Source organism: Gavia stellata, chromosome 16, assembly GCF_030936135.1.
Source record: "Gavia stellata isolate bGavSte3 chromosome 16, bGavSte3.hap2, whole genome shotgun sequence".
In the NCBI taxonomy this organism is placed as follows: domain Eukaryota; kingdom Metazoa; phylum Chordata; class Aves; order Gaviiformes; family Gaviidae; genus Gavia; species Gavia stellata.
The window spans coordinates 9,195,722-9,213,860 of NC_082609.1; the positions used below are offsets into that span (position 1 = coordinate 9,195,722).

The 18,139-nt window shown below is 47.8% G+C and overlaps 2 protein-coding genes across 2 annotated transcripts in view; one reads left to right on the forward strand and one right to left on the reverse strand.

Moving 5' to 3' along the window:
* Positions 1–4,120: 4,120 nt before the first annotated feature.
* Positions 4,121–11,974, forward strand: NIPAL4 (NIPA like domain containing 4). The gene is made up of 6 exons (XM_059825433.1): positions 4,121–4,157; positions 5,870–6,118; positions 8,816–8,872; positions 9,947–10,037; positions 11,108–11,268; positions 11,370–11,974. The coding sequence occupies exons 1-6, from the start codon at positions 4,121–4,123 to the stop codon at positions 11,972–11,974; spliced, it is 1,200 nt and encodes a 399-aa protein (XP_059681416.1).
* Positions 11,975–14,021: 2,047 nt separating this feature from the next.
* ADAM19 (ADAM metallopeptidase domain 19) overlaps positions 14,022–18,139 on the reverse strand; it is a 34,909-nt gene continuing 30,791 nt past the window's right edge. Inside the window, exons 22-23 of the mRNA XM_059825652.1 lie at positions 17,328–17,474; positions 14,022–16,529 (exon numbers count right to left, since the gene is read on the reverse strand). Coding sequence (XP_059681635.1) covers positions 16,455–16,529; positions 17,328–17,474 — 222 coding nt within the window. The 3' untranslated portion in view covers positions 14,022–16,454. The remainder of the gene's footprint in view (positions 16,530–17,327; positions 17,475–18,139) is intronic.

The window sequence follows — 18,139 nt, forward strand, 5'->3', positions numbered from 1 at the left end:
TGAGAGCTCACAGGCTGCGTGGTCTCACCTGGAGCCAGAAGCAATACTTGCTTTGAGTATCAGGGTCCAAGACTCTGAATTTTGGACAACCAATCCTAAGGGACCAGCATCAAAGATACAGGCCCACATCTTTCTTCTTCCTAATGTTTCTAAATATGTTTACATCTTCAGATTAAAGGCACTTCACCAATGCAAAGAACAGTTCATTAATGATTGTTGTATTCTTTCAAAAGCACAACAAAATGACCCTTTCTGTGACCCCTTCTACGAGCCAGGAGTGCCTTTCACATCTAGTTTTGCTTGATTTAGAGTTCTGATGCAAACATCTGGCAGATAAGAGGTCTGCAAACAAATGATCTGCTGATTACGTGTCACTTCACCTCATGGCACCCACTGCTGCTCTGATGCCTTAAGGCCTCTGATGCCCACTGAACATCCACTTCCTATCCACCACCAACCCACCGCTCCTGTTCTGCCAGCGTACATGGTTTATGGGGCCACAGTGACCTGGATCACTGAACTGATCCAGATAAAAAATTTAACAACCCTGGGAAAAACGAGTTGGGGTGTGTTTCACGGCCCAATGACCCTGGATCACTCAGCTGCTCCACAGCACAGACGCACAGGTACGTGCACGGGCACAAGGAGGGCAGTACAAGGGTGGGAACCCACCTTGGGTGTGACGGGCTTGGGAACTCTCCATGTTGGTGGTGGTGTCTAAACTCTTGTAGCATGAAATTACAGCCTCAACCACTGCAAACACGGTTACCTTGAGATAGGCTGAATTAAAAGCTGTCTGCTCAACAAAGTCCAGTCTTTCAAGCTTTGAGCATCCTTTCATGTAGTGCTGCAATCATCTGAACACCAGGCAATTCCCTTAACCCCTACACAATCAGGTCATTGTCAGAAAGAGAAGGATTTACCCTCTCTTTGAAGCAGCAAAGAGCTCCTTGGAGCCCTCAAACTACACAAGGCCATAGCAGAATATTGCAACCCTGTTCTGAAAGTTTCCACAGGAACCGTGCATAGCAGACATCCAAGGGCAAAAGTTTCCACCACCTGTTAGCAGGATACTTCCACCATTATTTGTAACACAAGACAATTGGTACGCAGTATTTTTCCATCATTTTGTCCAGACCAGAAGAGATGAGCAGAGAAGAGCAGAGGAAAGAAAAGCCTTTTGATGTTGCTAAAGAGGTTATTTGCATGCAAAGCTGTCTTGCTCTACCCCCTGGATTCCAGTCAAGTTTTTTGGCCTGGAAACCAGTATTTCAGGAGGAACTGCATTGTTAGAAGATGAGCTGCTAAGGAAGACTCCCTGATTTCTGATGAGTTATTTTTAAGGAAACATCTGATGCGAGTATCAACCAGTGAGGTCATTGCTTGGAGCTGAATTCCCTTAATTACAGCCTTCCCATTAAAATGAGGATATGAAGCAATAAAAGAAGCATTGGTTGCATCCCTGCTTTATTGTTATCAGTCTCAACTTGCCCTTGACTAAGCGTAGTAGGCAATTCCATGCCAATCCTAACTGGCTTTTAACTCCCATGTTGCCATACGCAGCCTTGCTAAATCCACCAAATGCAACTCTTGTGACTTAGTGATTTTACATATCACACCCCCGCAGCCCCTGCACCAGAGAGAAAGAAATACATGACACACTTGTGTCCTGTGGTTGATTGCAAGATCTGTCACGGTGGTGACAACTAGGCACGCTCCTTCCCCGATGTCTGATAGAGTCAGCTCAACCTGTGGCGTCCCCTCCTTTTGGGACCCCCCATCACCATTAGGACTCCCCAGTTACAAGCAAGACCTTGGGCTGCTGGAGAAGGTCCAGCAAAGGGGAGAGCCCCACGGTGCCCCGGAGCACCAGAGCGAGCCGGTGGAGCAGCCTGCGAGGGGACTAGGGACAGGATTTCCCCCAGCCAGCCGCAGGCAGTCAGCACTGCAAACACAGCAACACTTGTCCCACTCTGCCATCACCTCAGTTTCTGCAATCAGCCTTGTATTCACACATTGCATGAATAGGTGTTAACCAGCATCAGTGAGTAAATTTACTAAATAAAGGCCAAATCCTGCCATCGTTGTCTTGCCCAGGGTGCCTTTTGCCTGTGTAATATATAACAGCAGCAGAAGTTGCTCCCAGATCACTGATAAATCAGCGCACGTTTCATTTCCTACATCAAAATCTGCTGCCACGCAATTTGGATCGATTGTCAAGCGCTCCTGTGATAAAGGGGAGGACATGGGATTTGGCTGGCACAGTCTCCCCCAGCCAGTGACCCGCAGGTCTGTGACTGATGAGCAGACCCGATTAAAATCAAATGACTCACAACACACTTGAACATTACATTTGCTGGAGAAAACAGTAGTACAGAGATAGGATCAGGCACTGAGTGAAGGAGCCATGCTGCATTAGCAATGCTGCAGCTTCATGGTCTAAGGACAATTTCTGTAGTAATGGGTAATATATTTTATAGGAGTAAATGCAAATTTTCAGACACGTTCAGATCCAGCAGATCTTATGTCTTTATATTGCCTTATGACAGATACCATTTCTACCTATAAATATGGGCTTGCTGAAGAAAAGCTTTTGGTTTTACTATTGGTTTTACTTATCTCTGCTGACCTACAGCGAAATCTGGCTAATGGCTCCTGCTGCAGCAAAAGGGCTTTTGTATCAGCAGCAGGTTTCTGTGTACACACGACCACTGCGCACAAACACAGGAAGGGAGGACGTCGGCAGAGGAGGGTGGGGATGAAGGCAAAACACACTGGTGTGCAACATGCTCCGAAATGTTCACACGCTAATATTAGCAAGAGAGGCTTTGGCTGCAGTAGGACAGGGAGTTGATGGGGGAGCTACAGCCCCGGATTTATAGTATGGGCTGAACCACATGGCCATGATGAGTGAGACTTGCCAACTAAATAGTCACAAAATAAAAGGGTGTAAAATGAATTTAAGTGATGGAGGAACCCATGGGCTAGAGCTGACTTTCTCAGGGCTGGGATTCAGCGTGGAGGCAGCTAAGTCTTAAATCACAGCTGCTGCTGATGATGAAATTGTGTCCTGGATCTCTGATCTCCTTTTGCACAACACTTTACAGCACAAGAGTGCCCTTGTCATTACACACTCATCTTCTGTTGATACTTCTTTTTCAAATGCACCTTTGCCTGGAGCCTGGTCTTTGCCGCTACAGCTCAAAAGTCAGGAATGTCCATTAGGGAGATTTGGCCCGACCTTCAGCAGAGAACGTGCCTTTGCCCAGCCAGTACATGATGCAGGGAACCCTACACCCCCTGCAAAACTTCCGTTAGGATACATCCATCTTCCCTAGATCTCTATATGTTTCTCAGCCCTTCAGCCTCGTCCTTCAGTCCTACAACATACTGCACACAGCCATAGTACTAAGTGGAGAATAATAAACACCAACGCTTGAAGCAACGGGACACTTTCTCAAATGTTTCCTTGCTATATTAACTGCAGTTACACTCTCTTTTAATAAGACGAGATATCTTCAGGAGTACAAACACTGTTCAGGATTTCATTTCTCTTGTTTACTTTTAATTTCTGTTCCACCGCTCTCTGAGCACGTATAAAGTCCACAGCGTTGCAGTGTGCACACCCAGTGTCCCACAGCTCGGCCACTGCAACTGGGCTCACACACCGCCTAACCAGGACCGCAGCCTCCTGCTTCCACAGCACCTTCGCCCAACCTCTGCAATGAGCAAAACCCACTCCACAGGAGAAACCCCTGCCCGGGCTGAGCGAGGGGAGCCTCATCCCGGCTCTGTGCAAGGGCTGTGAGCCCTCCTGCTGCCACCGCGCCCTCCTCCTCTCCCCCCAGCCCCCGAGCGGGCAGGGGACACGGGGCCGGGGCAGCAACGGGGCTCTGCAGCCGGGGCCCAAGGCTTAGGGGGGACGGTGCGCTGCCCGGGGGACCGCGCAAGGCTGCGCGGGCATCTGCTGCCGGCGCACCGAGCCCGGCAGCGCTCGGGCCCGTCCCGGAGGAGGAGCCGGGCGGGCAGGTGTGCGGGCAGCCCGGCCCAGCCCTGCCCAGTCCCGCCAGCTCCTGCCCTCGGCGCCGGGATGCTCTGAGCCGTCCGGAGGAGGAAAGAGATGGAGCCGCTGGAGGTGAACAGCAGCTGCAGCAACGGTGGGTGCACCCCGGCCCGGCCCGGCAGCGCGGCGGGGGGAGCGGGACAAGCCCCGGGGCTCAGCCCCGCTCCGCTCCAGCGGCCGCGGGGAAGCGGCGGGAGGGACCCCGGGGAGGGGGGCTGAGCCCGCTGCGCTCTCCGGCCCTACCCCCCCGCCCGGCCTTGGGGCTGTTTTCTGCCACTGCTGTGTTTTTCTGCGTTTGGGCTTTTTTTTCTTTTCTTTTTTTTTTTTTTTTTGAGGTCTGTGTAGGAATGGGAAAACTTTATCTGCAAGCCACACACAGCCTGCTCTGCCAGCAGCAAGCGCTGCGCTGTGTCAGCCTTACAGAGAAGCTAGGATTATTTTTTTTTTTTTCTCCCCTTTAAAGATTACCTAACCCGGTCGGTAATCACCCCATCCCACTGCCTATGCTTGTGCCCAGTAGCACATTGTGGAGACTTACCCAGCAAGATGCCCCCCTATTCCCCAGGAAATATTTCCACAATCAAGGATGTTTTTCCATTAAAAAAGAAAACTATTAGTGAACCTTTGGAAACTCATCTAGAAAGTCACTGGAATTTTTTTCCATTAGAAAAAGTTTGGATCCAGTTCAGATCCAAGTCCTCAGCTAAGTGTGCAGGGGACACGGGGTGCAGCTGCGGAAGATCTAAGCCAGTCTCTTGGTTCAGCAAAAAGGTGGGACCCATGCCCAGGCTGCTGGCAGTACTGTGAGCAGTTTAGCCATCGCATACCCCTGCCTGCAGAGACACAAATACTTGCTCCATAATTCCTACATGAGTTCAGGCAGAAAATTAAAGTCTTTTACTACAAAGGGCCTTTTGTGACACTTGTGTTCCCCATGATCCCAGTCATGCTGTCTCTACTACACTCAGAGTGAAGATTGCAATAGAAAGATGTGCTGGGTGTGGTAGGAGTGTGAGGGTAGGAAGAAACTCAGCAATTTTCCCACCCACACACAGCAACACACCTTGGCTAGAGACAGGGGGATTTAGTGCTTCTGGTGTTAACAGCAGAAAGCTGTGCCTGCTTTCAGTCCTTCCACACTGGCAGGACTTGGTGTGCTTTATGAGCACTCAGGCACTCTGCAAATAGGTAGAATAAAACCATTAGACAGTAGGGGCAACGTAGAGATGAAACTCTGGTCCAGGACAAGCCTCTTGTTGTCTTATGAACGATCCCACGGCACTGCTCAGTACACAGAGCTGGAACAGATGCACAGTTACAAAGTACTGGCATCACTCCACATTAAACACGAAGCTGTAAGCTGCAGACAAGCTGGCAGATGCAAGAATTGGTTGTCTGGAAAGCGCCAAAGCCTTTGAATCAACAAGCTTAAGTGTTGATAAGGCATATTTCAAACTCGTAACATTGGAGTTTGGTGGGGAGACTCTGGCATAGATATTTGGAAATTCAAAGTACATTATTACAGTGGTCCTTGTGGCCTTCCAGTTCAGTGTGTAGACTGGCAGACACAGTCAGCGTCAACAAGCTGCTTGAACTGCATGCCATAAATCTGCCACTCAACACCTTGCCAGTTCCACATGTGAGTAAAGAGGTGTCCTGAGTTTTTGAGAGCTGATGGGCATGTGCTGTGAGGGTGACAGTACAGGTGGCTGTTGAGAGGGACATCTGAATGAGTCCCAAGGCCAATAGAGGCACTGTTAGTCATAGTCAGTAATTTGGTGTTTTATCTTCACGGTGGTCTCACAGGGTCTCTGGTCACCCTTTCATGCCTTTCCCACCGGGTCGTGTGCCAAGTGATCAGCAATGCTGACCCAGCTGACTCTGTTCAGGACAATGGGACTTTGGATAACTCCTGGATAACTCGTCTGGAAAGCAATTATGGATTCTACATTGGCCTGGGCTTGGCTGTCTTCTCCAGCTTCCTCATCGGAAGCAGCGTCATCCTCAAGAAGAAGGGGCTGCTGCGGCTGGTGGAGAAGGGAGGCACCAGGGCAGGTAAGGCTTTTGTGGGGGGGCAGGAGGGAAGAGGTCTACCTGTTCCCAGAACCACACGCATCATCTAAACTCCAGCACTCATAAGGCAAGGGAACACCTCTGGGTACACGTCAGCCTTCCATCAGCAACATAAATAAGACCTTTTGTGGATGCATTTTGGTGTGCAAGACCCAGAAAGCAGTGCTGTACTGGAGCTGAGGACCTAATTTAGAGCCCTGCATTTGAAGTGGTCAGCTAAAAGCAGCATTCCCCTGCCTTGCACTGCAAATAGCAAGTCACATGTACTGTGTGATCAGATGTGCACCCACCAGAAGAACAATACATGCCCATCACAGCTCTTACATGGGAAAGCGTGAGGCCCGGAGAAAGCTGAGTGTTGAAAGCTCTTTGAAATGGGCCCCTTTGCACAAACCATGCCACAGACCAGAGCAGAACATCACAGCTCCATGACCTGACTCTTGCTCTTATTGAGGCAGCTTTGCCACCAAGTCAGTGAGACAAGGATGCATCCCCATGTGCTTTAATTGCATTAGCAAGAGTCATTTATTAAATCAGGACCGCACGCCTGCGCTCTGCATGAACTCTGCTTGTGGTTTTCAGAAAGGATACTTCTGAGGTATGTTGCTCAACAACGTGTAGATAACTTTCCTCTAGCACCAAGCTCTTTGGGCGAGGCATGTGTTTATGTGCGTGTATATATGGATGGAGAATGGTGGCGGAGCACTGCCTACAGTGGAATTGCACTGTGGAATTGGACGCATCCCATCAGCATTGCAAACATGCACTCTAGCAGCAGTGTAAGTCCTACCTGGCAGCTGACCTACTTGCATAACTACAAAACAATATAATGATAATTAAAATACTAGTGCTTCCCAGTTCTGCCCTGGGAACAATTCTTAAATCATTTTACAGAGGAAGTAAATATCACAGTCCCCATTTTACTGTGTCCCCATATGGGGACACGGAGGCATGGAACGATTAAGTGACTGTCCAGAGTCAACCAGCAAAGCTACCAACAGCACCTGAGCCGCAGGCCAGTCTCAAGTCTGTCTCCATCCTCTGCCATTAGGCTGGCCACATGCAACTGCTGAACTCGAATGGGTTTGCTTTTTGTCATTATATTTGCACAATGAAATATCAATACTGTTTCAACTGTAGATGTCTCTCTCCTCCTTCCTTCCATGAACTCCTCCCACAACAGAGCCAAGCGAGTAAAACAAGAGCAAACCCCTCCCTATTTTTCAGATGTTTAACCAGGAATTAGAGATAAATGACAGAAGACTGCAGTTGACAAAAAGAGTTCTTGAGAAAAAACCCAACCAAACAAAAAACAAAACAAGCCAGCAATTTCTAAGGAATACCAAAGCATAACATTTGAACTTGAGCATTTGTGAACTTGAGGAACCAGAAGAGGCTGAATTCTGTCCGCCTCTTCATTCCCCTTTTCTCTAACTCACCCTTTAATCTCTCCATCCCAGTGTTTCACCCCTGCTATCTGAGCACATCACTTTTCTCCCAGGCAGGTCAAACACCGCTGTTACTGACAGCTCCGGTCAGGTCAGACTTATCGGAAACATGGGCTCTCCCTGACCCAGCAAATTCAGGGTTCACAATGTCAGCAGGCTCAAGCTCCTTACGTCTAACAGCTTGTGGGTTAAGACCAGAAATGGACTAGTTCTCAACACAGTATGTCCGTTCTTCCTCATTTATATGCACGTTTTCTTTCATTTAGTTGTTCCAATGCCAGGAATCATTTCTTATCAGAAACGCCCAGTCACATAATGACTGTTCCACATAAGGTTAACGTTAGGATTTCTGGCAGTTCAGGCTGAGGCCCTGTGATACAACTATGATACAAAGCAGTGTACAAAAGGAGCAGATAACTTCTGGGACAGGACACAGGGAGCTTTCACCACGACCATGCAGCTACGCAAACTATGGCACCACGTGCCCAGACAGAGCAACCGACCAGTTCCTCCCCTCTTCATCCTTCATAGCTATAACCCCCACTTGAGCTGGCTGGAAAAACTCATTGCCTTACCTTAGTGCCCATGCGAGAGACTCCACAGCAAGCCGTTGCGATGCGAGATGAAGTGCAGGCTCCCCACGGGCAGGATGCAGGCTGGTAGTGTCCCAGGGAGCAGTGTTTGGGTGGGGGGGCACCCAGCACAGAGCAGCCCTTGCCATCCTTCGTCCCTCTGCTCTGGGAGCACCCCACAGGGAACAGGCAAGTGGAACATGCAAGACAAGACACGGCGAGTCCATGGGAGCTCAGCTGGGGTGTTCATTGCCAGGTTTAGGGGCTGATACACCCTGATGAACCAGCAAGAAGGCCACAGCTCCCAGGGCTGAAAGGCAGCCTCAAGCTCCATGCTGCAGCATGGCAGGCTGCACCCGAGGCTGCTACCTTCTGTGGCTTTCGGGCAATGGGTGCCATTCCCATTTTCACCCGGGATTAAACCACTGCTTTTATTGTATTTGCATTGTCCAGCCCTAAGCGCCAGCTTCTGCTAATCCCTTGACTCAATGTGATTTCCACGTAGGATGGCATGTCTGCATATTCTGTCCTTCCAGCCTGTTTTCTTTGTCACACTCTTCCCCTTGCAGTTTATCGCTCTCCAAAGGGACATTTCTCATCTCTTGCTCCAAAGAACATGGTTGTTAATTCCTGCATACCTGTGTGCTTTGCTTCCCCAGGAGACGGAGGCCACGGCTACCTGAAGGACTGGCTCTGGTGGGCTGGCTTGTTAACCAGTAAGTAGAAGCTCTTTCCCTGGGTTTGCAGCTTTTCCAGGGTCTGTCCCTGTGAATCAGGTGTGGAACATGCCCAACATCTGGTGGCTTAAAGCCTTTTTCCTGGCGAGTTCCCCCATCCTCAGCAGAGGTCCCTCAAGGAGAGCAGAGGCAGCGAGCCATGCAGGATCTCCCTCACCATCCTCCTGCAGGGCTGGTAGGACTTGCTAGCTCAGTTTTACCCGATCAAAAGCATGAAAAGCCAGGTTTTAATAAGGCAGCTGGCTGGCCTCCCTGTGTACCAGGCACAGGGCAAACAGCCTCCCATGCGTGCCTGGGGGCTCCGGGAAAGGTTACTGCTGCAGCACAAGGGCGATAACAAGGAGGCATTGGTAGCAGCTCCTTTCTTGAGCAAAGCTTTTCTCTTAGAGCAAGCCCTAAAACCTCTTTTTCATGCTGCAACATTACAGTATCTTCTCAAATTGGACTCATGGCTGCACAGAGAGCAGCAGATTTCACACAAGGGTTCTTCAGAGCAGTCTTTTGTGGCTCTCACTGCAGCAGCAGCTCAGGGTGCCCCCACCTTGCTCTGCCCTCGCAGCTCCTACTGCACAACCCCTGTAGTACAGCCCGTAAGCAAACACACAATACTCACTGCTCAGGGTATAAGTATGGCTCAGCCGGAGGGTGACACCATAGCCCCAAGGAGACACTTCAGAGGTGAGGAGCAGCAGCCTCCCAGCTCTGGGGCTCCCACAGCTGCCCACCCCCTCATTAACCACCCCAACACACTGCAGCTGCCTGGCTGGGCTATGGGGGTTTAATGAATTAATAGGGTCAGCTGTGGCACAGCAAAGCCCCGGCACCCCCAGCCCTTCTCTGCGTGGGTGCAGGGCTCCAGGATGCCTCCCTGCTTGCATTAATTTGTGATAGAGAGATTTTCACCCACTATCTGGCCCTGTTTAGAAGCAGCATGAAACCCCCATAATAAAACCCACTCTCTAACTGACATCTTACTAGTTTGCAAACCCACAAGAGAAAACACAAAAAGTATACTGTAACTCACTGGTATTTATTTTTCTTGTGTTTGTTTAGTGGGTGGAGGGGAAGCTGCCAACTTTGCTGCCTATGCCTTTGCTCCTGCAACTATTGTCACGCCTCTGGGGGCTCTGAGCGTGCTCATAAGGTGATTTATGTGTCTATGGTTTGAAATTTGCCTTTTTTTATGTGCCTGTTTGCTTGTAAGATAGGAAGACTTGAAGTGATGCTAATATGATTTATTCTGCCAAAAGGAAACAATGTCTCAGTGTTTTCTAAAAAATGCTCTAACAGTTGTTGTCCTTTCGGGGGATCATTTGGAAACCAGTGAATTAAGCTGCATGCCCTTCAGGTTAAATTATTGCAAATATCAGTGTTACTTCCTTCCTTATTCCAGCTCTTTAACCAATTCAAGGTTGTTTTTTTTGTTTTGGTTTGGTTTTGTAGTGAACAGTACTAAAAATCTAAAAGGGTCAAAAATATCAGGCTTGTTTTAAACTTTCATTTGCTTTTTGTTTTCTAGGCTTTTAGGGTGCTCTGATGTTGTGTTTTTATACTTTTGTCTGTTGCCAAAAGGGATGAAACCCTATTTTTTTTTTATTTTATTTTTTTTTTTTTAAAAAGGAGATTTGTATCAAAATACAAGACTCCAGGTACTGAAGGTTTTATAGAAGGACTGTTACTGTGAAATGCATAAGCAAACTGAGAATGGGGACTGCTTTGGTGTCTTGCCCCAAATTTTTAGGCACAACAACTAGGTATTTTTGCAGATATATCTATAGCTCCAGTACCATCAAAGTTTCTCTGGGGCTTAATCGTTCTGATGATTTAGTTAAAATTAATGTAACTTTTTTGTTGTTAGGTTGGGGATTTTTCTGTGTTGCATTGGTCCTTTAAGTCACTAAAGGCTTCATAAAGCCCAGCAGCTCATCAGTGAATCTGGAGACCTTGAAAATATTTCTGAAGATGTGCTAACACATTCAGCATTTTTTCACCTTGGTGATACCTGAGCTGTGATCTACAGACCACCCCTGAATCTCTGCAGGTTCAGCAGTCAGTAGATGCAATGTGATTGTGTATTAACACACTGGAATCCACCAAATTTACTCCAAATTTGTGTCCTGGTGTCACATGAAGGATTTCTTTACCTTATTTTAGCTGCTATTCTGTCTTTAAAGGACTTTAAAGCACCAGCTAATGTTTTTCTGTCCTGTGCAGTGCCATCCTGTCTTCGTATTTGCTTGGCGAACGGCTCAACCTGCTGGGAAAGCTGGGCTGCATGCTGAGCCTTGTGGGCAGCACTGTGATGGTGATACATGCCCCAGAAGACGAGGAGGTCACCACTCTGGAAGAAATGTCTTCTAAGCTGAAAGAGCCAGGTACGCAGGAGGTTGTGTTTTCTCTCCTGGGGCTGGGCCGTGTGTACTGCTGTTCCCCATCCCTGCCGCTCAGTTTTGAGTTATTTCTCTCCTTCTTCCAGGTTTCCTTACTTATGCTGCAATCCTTTTGGCTGCCTGCTTCCTCCTGATCTTCTGCCTCGCACCCCGCTATGGCCAGAACAACATCCTCGTCTACCTCACCATCTGCTCTGTTATCGGTGCCTTCTCCGTGTCCTCAGTCAAGGGCCTGGGTATTGCCATCAAGGGCTTCTTTGCTGGCCAGCCTGTGCTGCAGCACCCATTGACATGGATCCTAGTCATCACGCTGGTGGCATCCATCACTACACAAATTAACTACCTCAATAAGTCTCTAGACATTTTCAACACCTCTTTGGTGTTTCCCATCTACTATGTGCTGTTCACCACCATCGTCATCACAACTTCCATCATCCTCTTTAAGGAGTGGGTCACCATGACGGTAGTGGATATCATTGGGACAGTTTGTGGCTTCCTCACCATCATTTTGGGGGTGTTTTTACTCCACGCCTTCAAAGACATGGACGTCAGTTTAGGGAATCTACCACAAGTCCTCCAGAGCGGACAGCAAGAACCAGTCACCCGAGACGACAGGAACATCCTGATAGAGGTGGACAACTCCAGCATCGCCCCAGAGGATAAACCTAAAGTATTCATGATCTGCACTTAGTGCGTTATATGCAAGGGTCTGGAGGTTGGGTGAATGGGTTGATGTCAATATTCCAGATGCTAGTGAGCAATTTAAAAAAGGAAAAGCAGAAACCAACAGTGTCTTATCCAAAGCTTGGTAGAGTCAAGCCAAGTCTTTCTCGGGGCTTTTGGATTGGATCTTTCTCATGGTGTGGCAGCAAGGAGTATGTTTAATCCTCACTGGGCTTTAATACGTGCAGCCACTGAAAATGAAAATCCTCTTGAAATATGATACTTCTGAGAGAAATCTCCTCTCGAAGGCTCCTTCCCATCTCTTATTCTTGTCACAGCTAATGTTTACCCTTGCACTCCTTCCCCCGGGTGGCCATTGATGTGTTTATTTCCAGGCCCTGACTGAGTCATTGATTAGTGTTTTTGTCTTTTTTTTTTTTCCTTTCTAGACGCTTGCATGAACGCTAAAATACACACCAGTATCTCAAATGGAGGTGAGAGACAAGGACTGAATGGTGTACACCTGCTATTCAGACTCTGCTCATCCATGTTAAATTACTTGCTCGGCAAATATGGGACAAGAATATTGGTGAATATGGGCAAAACGTGGCAAATTTTGGAATAGGCGCTCATTTAGGCTCAGTGGCAGGACCCAAGCCATAAAGTGGTTTTACAGGACTGTGGCAGAGAAATCTTTTTCAGCTTTTGTTTTTTGTGAGGTGCAGGAGTTTCCCTGCAGGACAGTGTTAATTAGTTTTATGTGGGTTTTTGTTTGCTTGGGTTTTTTCCCTTAGCAGCTGTGGTACCCAGGCCATGTTGATGTGGTTGGTGAAGCTGCTGGGCCTGATCCAGACCTCACCCAAGCAAGGGGCAGCCCCCACTCAGGCTGGGAAGCTCTGGGAGGGTAAACCCTGTGTCAGGAGAAACTCCGTCACCGTCTTCAAGACTTTTTGTGGTCTGTGAAAATCTTTTCAGCCTGAAAGAGCGAGTGGCTGCAAATGTTAAGGGTTTTTTTCTTAGCAAAGGTCTTGATCTTGGAGAGCCCCCAACTCTTTGAGCCCCGTGACCTGTCCTGCTATCATTTAAGCCCAAAAGCTTTTTTGTTGTTGTTGTTTCGAGGGCGGTATGAGCTGTGTGTCGAAAGCCAAACAGGGTGAGGCTCTGCAGAGCTGTAGGGATGCAGTTTATCCCAGAGCAGTCCCGTTCACCCCTCTCCGTCTCTCTCAATATAGTACGGATGTTACCTGGACTCTTGTTCACGGCTCACCTTCAAAACCCCCTTGGATTTGTATCAGTGGTGAGGATGAAGGGATGAGAGAAATATCATTTTGAGCTGGAAGGTGAAAAAGGAAAGTATTACCGCAGTTAACATTTTCTCCCATCTTGCTGCTGGGTCTTATAGCACAGGGAGACTGGAGCCCATCTGCTCACAGCAAATCCCAAACGGAGCAGCAAAGCCAGAGCTGGCTTTGCCAAGCTGGCTCGGTTCAGAGGCAGCTCTGGCTGGGTTAGCCCTGGACCACGGCACACACTGATGCTGTCTGAGGTGCTGACCTGGTTACACCTGGGTCTGAGTGTCGCTGAGCAAATGCAACTTGGGGTTGGGGGGGAGAGGAATATGCAATCTCTTATTTTAATAACATTTCAGTACTTTTTTTTGGAATGTAGAAAGGGAAATAAAGGCTTTTTCTGAAAAAAAAAAAAAAAACAACAAACAAAAAACCTTGCAGGTGGATCTGAATGTTTTTAATGATTTTTCTGATCTTATTGATGTAGCCCTAAAGGATAAACAGCCTGAAGGACAGCTGAGTACAGCAGAAAGAGCATCTGGGGCAAAGAGTAAAGCAGCAGCGACCTCCTTTGGTAGCAGAAAATAACCCAAGTAATTCACTCTAGCTTTGGTTTCGGCGTCCTAATTTGTGTAATGCTTTACGCATCTTATTTTAGAAATAGATTGTAAACGGGACTCGTCCTTCTCACTGCCTACAACTGCATTTCATAAAAGCCATTCCTCCAGCTCTCCTGCCATCTTTGGAGAAATGCCACATATAAAATGAAGATTTGAACCAAGGTAACAAAATAGCACACAGTGACAGAATATGCATTAATGACAACTGACAAATTTATTAAAACTGGGGAAAAGGCACTATGAATTGCATTCTTCAAGTATTTGCATAGATGCATAGAGAGCATTATTGTAAACCATTAATATGTGGACACAAGAGAAAGTGAGATGTATTTTGGTATGTGTTCTCCCAAGTAACATTATCTTCAAAAAAAATCAGGTTTTACCACCTTTTACTCCTCCTGCAGTTGCCCTATTCTCATTCACTCAGATTGCACACATATGAAAATTTAAAAGGACTTACTTAAAACTACCTTTTGGAGACTTTATGATATCCCAGCAATAAAGTTTTCCATTAGGGTTTGGGCACGTCCAGGTGTTCTCTGAGCTTTGTGTGCCCGGGGGGCAGTTTTTAAAAGCTTGATCCCATGCTCACATGAAATGCAGTGAAAATATTCTCAGTGCTTTTTGATGGCCATTTGATAAAGATCAGGGGTTGTAGCAGAAGTATGCTGCTGTCTTCAGTGAGGGCTCAGATAGAAGATCAAGTTCTTGTGGTGGAATCTGTACTACTACAGTGTAGGGACAGTATGTGCCCAGCTCACTGCTCCACCTGCCATTACATAGGCACATTAGCTGCACCCCAAGAAAGAATAGATTTGGGGGTTGTCTGAGTATAGGTTGTTTAGATGTAATATAATCCAACTATAGAAAAGGATATATGAAGATTAGAAAGCTGATGTCTTTCACTTGCCGTCCCTTATTTCAGAGAGAAGTATTTCAGGTTGGTTTGTTTTCCAGGCATATAGAAGGTAAGAAAAGGTCCAAAATGATCAAGATAAGGAATAATCTTAGAAATTCAAGACACACCCTGTGTACTGTTTCCCTGGGGAGAAAGAGGTAGTAAAGTTGCAAAAACTAATGTGGTTTAAGTCTTCCGACATATATACTGCTGCATATAACTACAAAGTTAACAACCACTCAGGGTTTATCTGGTTTTTTTTCAATCAGTAGAGCTTAGGGAAAGAGAACCATCAGACAAGACATTTTTCTTTATGCCAATAATATAGTTTCTCACATGTGCAGCAGCAATCACACTGTCTGAGGATTTGTCCATAATAAATCGGATACAACAGAATTGTTGTAACCATAGCTCCAGGATTCCCTGTGTTCTCCTAGGAAATCATTTCAAGGAAAAAAAAAAAAAAAATTTGGCATAACAAAAGGTCAGCATTTAAAATCCTGAGAAAAACGTACAAAAACCCAAACTATTGGGAGAAAAAAACCCCAAATTCATAAGGGAGGGTCCTCAGGGTCAGAACTATCAGCTGCATAAAGTGCACACGGACAGCTCTCTCCATCCAGGTCCTGGAGAAAAAAACCTGGAGTAAATGAGCTGCCCTACAAAAGCACCATGTGTTATATTAATATTTCTGCTGTTTTACCACCTGGGCAGTGTTAAGGTAGGTTTCTCACTGGTATGGGGAGCGGACAGCCCATGCTGAATTACTGCTCAGCACAGACCGAAGCCTGAGGAGACACGTGCAGAAGTGTCTACTGATTATCCACGGTACCGTATGCTGGAGAGGTTTCAGCACTGGCTTTTGCTGAGCTTCCTCTGGCTGTTTGCTCAGTTATCTTGGCCAGAGAGCTTCCCTGTCGTACCTTGACCGTGTCCCAATGACACGGGTGAGAGCACACGGGCCATGCTGGGGATGCTGCTGGGTCTTACAGCACTGAGGTAAGACAAGCGAGTGCCGGAGGACAGACAGGTTGCAACGCTTTTGCTGAAGATGGTTAGATGGGGAAAATAATTAATCATCTACTCTATTAAAGCTAATCAAAATACACGGTGACCCACAAATTATTTTAACCAGGAATATTTCCATGGTTTGCTCCCTGTTGTGGCCCCACTTGCCACCAACTGTAAACTGAGAATAAGCTGAAGAAAGTTACCAATGGCTGCCTTCTGCTTTCCCCAGCGGTTTCTGTATAGCACCAACGCATGCTCCTGCAGCTGCATGGATGGGCTGAGGAAGGCAACAGGGCTGGGTCTTACAGGAAAGCCCATCAGGCCCAGCACCTGCACTCACAGCTTGTTCTCCCTGGTAACACTTAAATAACTGATTAAAAACACGTGAAGCCCCCATCACCCCATCCCTGCATTGGATATTGCACAATAATATTTAAATACCGTATAAACAAGTCATCCCTACATGGAAAAGGCTATCAGCAGAGAGGGTTGAGTTTAGCTTGGCATGTACCGGTGCAGTTCCTGGGGGCACTCCTGCCAAGCCTGACTGCAGCTTGTTGAGTCACGTAGGAAACAGGTGAGGATAGAGGAGAGGAACGAAGACACTGTGTGTGGCTGTGAATGGTTTTTTGGGTGACGAAGGCCATCCAGTCCCCTGTGAAGATCAGAGCCAGCCGGGAACAGACTGCTTCATGAGTGCCCACGGGAGCCTGGCTGTCCCACTTTCAAGATGTTTGCTGCTCCAGCTGTCCCGATGCCAGCATTCTGGGTGAGACAGAAAATGGGGAGAAGAGAGAGGAGTGAGCACTGATGAAAGAGCAAACGCTGCCCTCTCCCTCTCCCAGAGCTGGTGTTACAGCTGGCCGGGGGAAGCCTGTCTCCGTTCGTGTGCATTCACACCCTAATGCATCACACAGGAAACTCTCCCACCAGGAGCACGACAAAGTTCGTGCAGTTTTCTCCATTTTTCCCAGCTGGCCTCTAGTATATTGCAGGCTAAAGGCAGCACCTGTGGTGTGTGGCGTGGAGGTGTTGTGTGTTAAGGGGTCCAGATTGCAGGGAACTGAACTCAGTGACTGAAAGTTCCTTATTAACTGTCCTTATTAAGGACAATTTGGGGCAGCACTCCCTGCAGAGAGAGCATCTCCTTAGCTATGGCTGGAGAGGCTGGAGAGAATTTCTGTTCCTTACTGGAGTCCTCAAGTCTTGTGTGGCCCTTCCTGTTTTGCTGCTCTCCGCCAAGCATCGGGGTCACACACACCTTGACCCCCCCATTGCTCAGCCCCACTCACACAAATGTCTTATCTGCGGAAGTGCTCAGGCACGTGGAGGATTGAATTAACTGTTTTGCTTAACCCAGTAAATGCTTAATAAGGAACAGGTAAAACCAGAGGCCCCTTGAAAAAAGGCAACCGACCCAAGAACCTCTCCATTTCCACCCACCGGGGCTGTGCATGAAGGTGCTTTGCAGTATGACAGCAATGTTACTCCCTTCAGGGTACTTTTACTCCCCAGCGGTGAGGGGATGCTGCTGTGTTTCCCGTCACCACGCTCAGAACCTACCTCTGCCGCAGGCTGGAGTCGTCCTGGGGTTTTGGGGTGTGCAGGAGGCAGTGAGATGGCAGGGCTGTTCCCCGGCCAGGCTCTGGGTCTGCCTGGGACGGGATTAGCTGGTAAAGCTCTTTGGGGTGGCCGGGGCCTAGAAATATCCTATGCAAGAAAGAAACAGTTTGGAATTCTCAGCCCGGACAGGTACCCAGCCTGAAAACAGAGATAATATTTGCATTCACTTTACACGGCCTGAACTTCTGGGTATGGGCACAGGTCCTTTGGACCTCTTGGGTTTCTTTTCTTTTTTGTAGGTCTGAGACAGCAGATTGGGTATGCAGTTGCCCACCTCGAGGTCTCTGGTTTGGAGTTAACCCCAGGGATATTACAATCTAATGGCTGCATGATGAAAAACAGGAGAAACCTTACAGACCGGGCGGGAGTCTTTATCACAACTCAGCCTGTAGCATCCCTGCCTGAGACAAAGGGCTGAAGGGACACAGGTAAAACCATGCTTGCAAAGACCTCTCCCTCCCTGAAGCGAGGAGGGAGCGCAGGTGGCTGCCGCTACGGCTTATTGTATTATGTGGGTGATTAGCAATTTTCAACAGCTATGAGTTTTTCACCGATCGAGTTTCACGAAGACCGGATGGCCTCAGGCTGCTGGGCAGCTGGCTTCAAACCGAGGACAACCAAAGAGGGTAACAGGGTTAGCTTGCTCTGCCTCCTAAAAGGAGCTGCGGGCTGAAAGCACGTTATATTCCGGCTACTAGAGGATCCAGAAGTTTTAAGCCTTGAATTTTGCAAGTAATAGGGAAGCTATGTTC